This window comes from Chiloscyllium plagiosum, chromosome 8 (assembly GCF_004010195.1).
Source record: "Chiloscyllium plagiosum isolate BGI_BamShark_2017 chromosome 8, ASM401019v2, whole genome shotgun sequence".
Lineage (NCBI taxonomy): Eukaryota > Metazoa > Chordata > Chondrichthyes > Orectolobiformes > Hemiscylliidae > Chiloscyllium > Chiloscyllium plagiosum.
The window spans coordinates 97,658,795-97,665,368 of record NC_057717.1 but is presented as its reverse complement, the minus strand read 5'-3'; the positions used below and the strand labels follow the sequence as shown (position 1 = coordinate 97,665,368).

At 42.8% G+C, this 6,574-nt stretch overlaps 1 protein-coding gene across 1 annotated transcript in view; it reads left to right on the top strand.

The window, feature by feature from the left end:
* The window catches only part of LOC122552364 (zinc finger SWIM domain-containing protein 4-like), a 93,680-nt gene that overhangs the window by 72,039 nt on the left and 15,067 nt on the right, over positions 1-6,574 (top strand). Inside the window, exons 8-10 of the mRNA XM_043695114.1 lie at positions 2,597-2,743; positions 3,332-3,469; positions 5,078-5,338. Of these exons, the coding sequence (XP_043551049.1) occupies positions 2,597-2,743; positions 3,332-3,469; positions 5,078-5,338 (546 nt within the window). The remainder of the gene's footprint in view (positions 1-2,596; positions 2,744-3,331; positions 3,470-5,077; positions 5,339-6,574) is intronic.

Here is a 6,574-nt window from a genome sequence, read left to right as displayed (position 1 = left end):
CCTTCCTAACCTGCAATCTTCTTCCTGACCTCTCCGCCCCCACCCCACTCCGGCCTATCACCCTCACCTTGACCTCCCTCCACCTATCGCATTTCCAATGCCCCTCCCCCAAGTCCCTCCTCTCTACCTTTTATCTTAGCCTACTGGATACACTTTCCTCATTCCTGAAGAAGGGCTTATGCCCAAAACGTCGATTCTCCTGTTCCTTGGATGCTGCCTGACCTGCGCTTTTCCAGCAACACATTTTCAGCAAAATCAAGCCACATTGAGACGTTGCGGGGAGTTGGTGGGCGGGCGGTATTCCTTTCAAAAGCTTGGAGGAGTTTGGGGGAGGTATGAAAGCTTTAAGATATCACTAAAAGGAAGGAATTCCAGAAGTCGGGGGCAGCTGAAGTTAAAGCCGTCACTAGCAGAGTTATTTGAAATGAAGAATGCACAACAAGCTTGAATTAAATATGTGAAGGAGATTATGAGATAGGGAGAATTGTGTGTTAAATTTGAGGCTATATGAGAGGCAGTTAGATCGTAGCCTACATTCATTCTCCCATTCATTTTGGCACAGAGGTGAGGCAACTAAGGATTAGTTTGCTGCTTAAAAAATGTCAAGAACAAGGTTTGCTTTGGTGTGGGAGAGAAGTTTTTCCAGAGTGATGATTGTGGTCGTAAAATAAATTTTATTATTAAGGATAGTGATGTTGGTACTGCTGGCAACTTGTGCAGGCAGTGCCTGGGTGGTGAATGGGACCCAATTGCAAGTAGATTCGTACACGAGTCAGAATGCAGGACAATATAAAATAGTACGTAAGACAGACCTTTTAAAATTAAACCTCTGTGTGGGATCATGTTTGTGAGCACGAGTGTTCCTAAGTTTGGGTGGTTTGTGTTTCATGGACCATCTGTACATGACAGGGCAGCTTATCTGATTTTATTGGTGCACTTGAGTCTTGTGAATATCCTACACGACACCTCATCTCTCCACCCCATGCTAAATGTCTACCAGAATCAATAGCTGATCCTTGACTAATACAAGACATCTGTGGCTACACGCAAATCCCAAATACTTGTTGTTTCTGCTGTCACATCATCAATTACTGAAACGCATAAGGCAGTTGACCTGCTGGCTATTCAATACGCAAACAGATTGAGGCAAAACTCGTAAGATTTGAAACATCTGGTTCACCAAAATAAGTAATTGAATTTAATACCAGATTAGTATCAAAATTCAAATGATCAAATAATTGTGTATTTTTGTCCTGCCACAGCTTGGTGTTAGGTTACCTGCCACTAGGGGAGTACCTGGCTACTGCAGCTCTCCAGGCCTTAGTGTGTCCAAAGTTTAGCTTAAGTGTGCCAGCTTGTGGAGGAGTAGGGTTTCTGGTTTCCATTCTGATCTGAAGTATCCAGCACTAATCCGATACAATCACTTTTTTGGTTTTTTTTTGCAAAACTTTTGTTTTCATGACACTAAGGTTGGTGGAGTTGTGGAGAGTGTGGAAGTATGTTACAGGTTACAGAGGGACATAGATAAGCTGTAGAGCTGGGCTGAGGGGTGGCAAATGGACTTTAATGTGGAAAAGTGTGAGGTGATTCACTTTGGAATGAGCAACAGGATTAAAGATGAGCAGAGAGATCCGTGTCCATGTACATCGATCCATGAAAGTTGCCACTCAGGTTGATAGGGTTGTTAAGAAGGCATATGGTGTTCATTGGTAGAGGGTTTGGGTTTCGAAGCCATGAGGTCATGTTGCAGCTGTACAAAACTCTGGTGCAACCGCACTTGGGGTATTGTGTACAGCTCTGGTCACCACATTATAGGAACGATGTGGAAGCTGTGGAAAGGGTTCAGAGGAGATTTACTAGGACATTGCGTGGTGTGCAGGGAAGATCTTATGAGGACAGGATGAGGGACTTGAGGCTGTTTTTGTTAGAGAGAAGAATGTTAAGAGGTGACTTAATTGAGATATATATAAGATAATCTGAGAATTAGATCAGGTGGGCAGTGAGAACCTTTTTCCTTGGCTGGCGATGGCTCGCACGAGGGGACACAGCTTTAAATTGAGGGGTGATAGATATAGGATAGATGTTAGAGATAGTTTCTTTACTCGGAGTAATAGGTGTGTGGAACACACTACGTGCAACAGTAGTAGACTCGCCAACTTTAAGGGCATTTAAATGGTCATTTGATAAACATATGGATGAGAATGTAATAGTGTAGGTTAGATGGGCTTCAGATTGGTTCCGCAGGTCGGTGCAACATCAAGGGCCTGTACTGCGCTGTAATGTTCTGTGTTCTATGTTCTGTGTTCTAACTGTGGTTTAGTTAAGAGAAATATTGTTTCCCAGCTTTTCTGAGTATTCAGAAATAAGTGACTGAGAAACTTCCATTGCGTTCTTATCTCTGGTTTTCCTGGCCAGAGCCCTTCCTTTATCTTGCGTTACTTCCTTCCAATCTTCCTTCTAATCTTCCTTGTGCACTTGGGTGACTTTCTACTTACATTTCAGTGCAAGTAAGTTGCAGCGGCCCAATATCTAATGATAAACATTTGCAGTAATCAAGGAATTTCAAAGCAGTCGGTATCTTTTTTTTAAAATATAGAGCATGTCCCAACTGCATGTGCCAGAGTGGATGCACTGAGATCTCACGGGTACCCACGGGAAGCTCTTCGTTTGGCTATTGCAATTGTCAATACACTGCGATTGCAGAAGAGACGCCAGTTGGAAATGTACAAGCAACAAAAGAAAGGTAAGTGGGACTGCAAGCTACTCTGGAGGGTTGGACTGGGCTCCCCATGGGGTGTTGAGAGCTGAAAAAAGTCTCGTCCTACCTGTTTTACTCTTATTTAAGATTGCAGCAGGTCAGGAAGAAGGGCTTGTGCCCGAAACGTCGATTCTCCTGTTCCTTTGATGCTGCCTGACCTGCTGCGCTTTTCCAGCAACACATTTTTAAGCTCTGATCTCCAGCATCTGCAGTCCTCACTTTCTCCCATTTTATTTAAGATCTTCAACTTTTGTTTAAACTAACACCAGCCTACACAGTAGAAACGTTTCCTGTTCCTCAATTGCCAGTTCATTGTGTAAAGTAATTGACTTTTCTCATTTCTCTTTGAAAGAAGATGGGGGAAGAAATTGATTGGGTTTCAAAGTGAGTTTTTGGAATGTTCAAGATGGAGTAAGGTGCTTCATAAATAGTTTTTTTTTCTGACAACCCACCATGGGGTTTGTGTTCTGTGAATAGATTTGATAATGTGCTTAATGAGCAACAGAGACTCTGTCCCATGGCTCCGCAGCAGGGAACAGGATGTGTTTTAATGGCTTTGCTTTGTTTTTTCAGAACTGTTGCAGAAAGGGTCAACCACCATCTCAAACCAGGAAGGTTGGGTTGGACATCCCCTGGATCCTGTCGGGTGTTTGTGCAGGACTTTGCTTGAAGCTTGTAAAATGGAGGACGACAGCTCTGTATTGTTCACTGGTAAATACTCCAATTACTGCTTCTTAGGAAATCCTGCTTTAAAGATGTGTCTGTGGTTTGTTGTTACCTGCTCCCAGCCAATGCAGTGGTCAGTCGGGCTGTGGCTTTGGCAGCCAGTGAGGGCGAAGGGGGATATCAGTTGCCTCAGGAAATGAATGGTCTTTTGCAATTCTCCCATCATATTAATGCTGTGGAATTGAAAGCTGGTTGGTGCATTGCAAATCAAAACAGTAGAGGCTTTGAGTTCCGTTTATTCCAATTTTCTTAAGTCATACAAGCTGTCCGATGACATGGATTAATTTGATTAAGCTGCTTCATATTGTCTGGTGTCCTTGCTGAGCATTAATAGAATGTAGGACAAGTTTGAAAAAAAAACATTTACTTCAGTATGAACATGCTGAGCATCTCGTGAGTGGTAACTGCTGAGGTGGAGTCATGTGATCTTATAGAAGCGTCTAAGATCTTGAGAGGCATGGATAGGGTGAATGCACTCCGTCTTCTTTCGAGGGTTGGGGAATCGAGGACCAGAGGGCATCAGTTTAAGGTTAGAGGGAAAACAATAGAAGGGAACCTTGAAGGACAGTTTTGTTTTACACAGAAGGTGGTATGCATATGGAATGAGCTGCCGGTGGAAGTGGTTGAGGCAGGTACATTGACAACATTTAAAAGACATTTGGACAAATACACGGATAGGTAAGGTTTAGAAGGGTATGGGCCAAGTGCAGGGAAATGGGAATAGTGTGGATGGGCATTTTGGTCAGCATGGACCAGTTTGGGCTGAAGGGCCTGTCTTCATGCTGTAGGACTCTGTGGTTCCAACTATAGTGCATACACCAGATTCCACAAGCATGATGCCTTTGCAAATGATCCAGTGTAATCAAATCCTGGTTACACTTTTTGTTATAATTGCATTCGCTGAAAAGGACTGTCATAGTGACCTATTTCTTTTGCCTAGTTTAGTCTTTCTTATTTATAACAGACATGGCTCAGGCACTTGTGTTTATTGTTTTCTTTAATATGGTTTCTGTCTCTTCTGTAACTTGCTGTGCTTTGTGACGTCGTTCGCTCCACACCCCTAATCTCTGGGTTTTCCAGAGTAAAGCTACTTGCAGTAGCAGTTAATTAAAGAGAGGTTAAGATGAAATGCGGTGGGTGTGAGGAACGTCCCGATTTGCGAGTGGCGTTGCTTTGTCTTCTGCAGTTTGAAAACTCAGATGAGCCAACATGATGATACTGTTCACTTCTCCACTAGAAACTTGCAGTTGGGAAAGCCCAAAGCAATCTGTGATGCTCTTTCTAATGCTCTACATTTAATAAATGTTAAATCTTGAAACGTATTTCTTGGAGTGAATCATTCTCTGGGCCATTGGTTAATGATGACTAAAGAGGTGATACGTGGTGTTTGTTGTTCCATGAGATTCTACAAATCTTACCCGTGTAGGGGATTCCATTGATTTTCTTTCCTTAATCATCATTGTTATCAATGCATGTATATGTATGATACATTTATTCCCCTGTTGCTTCCCATATCTGAAAACATACTTTCTGGTTTTTGTTTCTGAAGTGCTTTGACCTGTAAATGGATCAGATGCTTTGGTTATTTTTCAGATTCAATAAGTGATATTAGGAAACCAGTCTATCAGCACTTTCCAATTCCTGGCAGCAGCAACACGGGAGAGTCCTACTATGCCCTTGCACTTGAGGTGGCACTAATAGGGTTAGGACAGCAAAGGTTAATGCCAGAGGGACTCTATGCCCAGGACAAGGTTTGTCGAAATGAAGAACAGCTTATATCGATGCTGTCTCAAATGGAGTTTGATGAGCGGCTTGTACAAGTTTTGCGTAAACAGACGCTTTTACTACTGGAAGGTACGAATGACTTTTTTTTTGTTATTTAATAATTGCAGAATTCTTCTCCCCTTTTGTTCAACTCCACCTCTCAGATGAGGTAGTGAGCAGCCTGTTTGACTGGATATGGCATTGCAAGCCATGGCTGAGCCTGCTCATGCTTCTGTAAGGCAAATGCGCACTTGTCTCTGACAGGGCAACCAGTGAATGGAAATGATCAGGGATCCCTGCTTCACCCTGTCCTCCTTTTAAACCAAAGGTCTAAAATCCTGTTGTTAGTGCCATGAGTTCAGGCACGAGCTGTAAATTGTAAAGGGTACCCTACTGCCATATCGGTGATGAACTGGAGGTTGTCTGAGGCAACTAAGCTACAAGCTTCATAAATTTTGGGGGAAAATAATTAATAATTGGCTTGAACGCGAAGTCTATGTCTTACAGTTAAGTGCAGTTGACTGGTACGGAGACAATCAAAGTGGATTGTTGTCAGAGAGGAGTTTGGATTTTATTTCCTCCCTAAATTGACCTTGAGGTTTTATCTCTATTTCTATCCCAAGAAGTCTGCCATGAGCTGAGGAGGGATTTGTTGAAATTATGATGTGAGTAGGACTCCAGCCAAGCTCTTCCTGTCTTTTCTTGTATGCCTCAGCATTCAGAATGGAACTGGGCTTTTCAACATAATTTGATTTTTCTGCTCTCGCTGCACGTGGCTGGAAGCAGGTTCTCAATTCTCGTAACCTGTCCCGGTTCTCAAATGTTGAGAAGGCTCATTGGAAGTTCGTAGTTTTTTCGTCAGATCAATTCCTTTTGTATTACTACTTCTGCAACATTTAACAATAACAATTTTTCCAGAAAGCATTTCAGAGGTATTTGGTTTCCTTGTCAGGAAACCATCCTCAACTGTAGATCTAATACAGATTTTTAACAAGTTCCTGCAGTTTGCCTCAGTAATTTGCATACTGCAGTATAAAATGGGCGATTTGGACGCGGGGGCTATCTGCCACCAACTCAGTGGAGAATTCCATTCTGCAGTGCATTGTTGCAGGAGAAACAGTGGCCCCGATTTTGCCTCAAAATTTCCGTTACACAACTAGAAACCCACTGAAGAGTTAACCTTTACTTATTAACCACACTGACATATTAGTGCAGTGCAGAGAGCGTGGTTGCTTGGTGCGACCAAGTTGAACTAAACTTGAAAACACACGCACAGTGTGCTCGCTCACACTCTCTCTTGCTCTTCCTCTCCCCCCCACTCTCTCC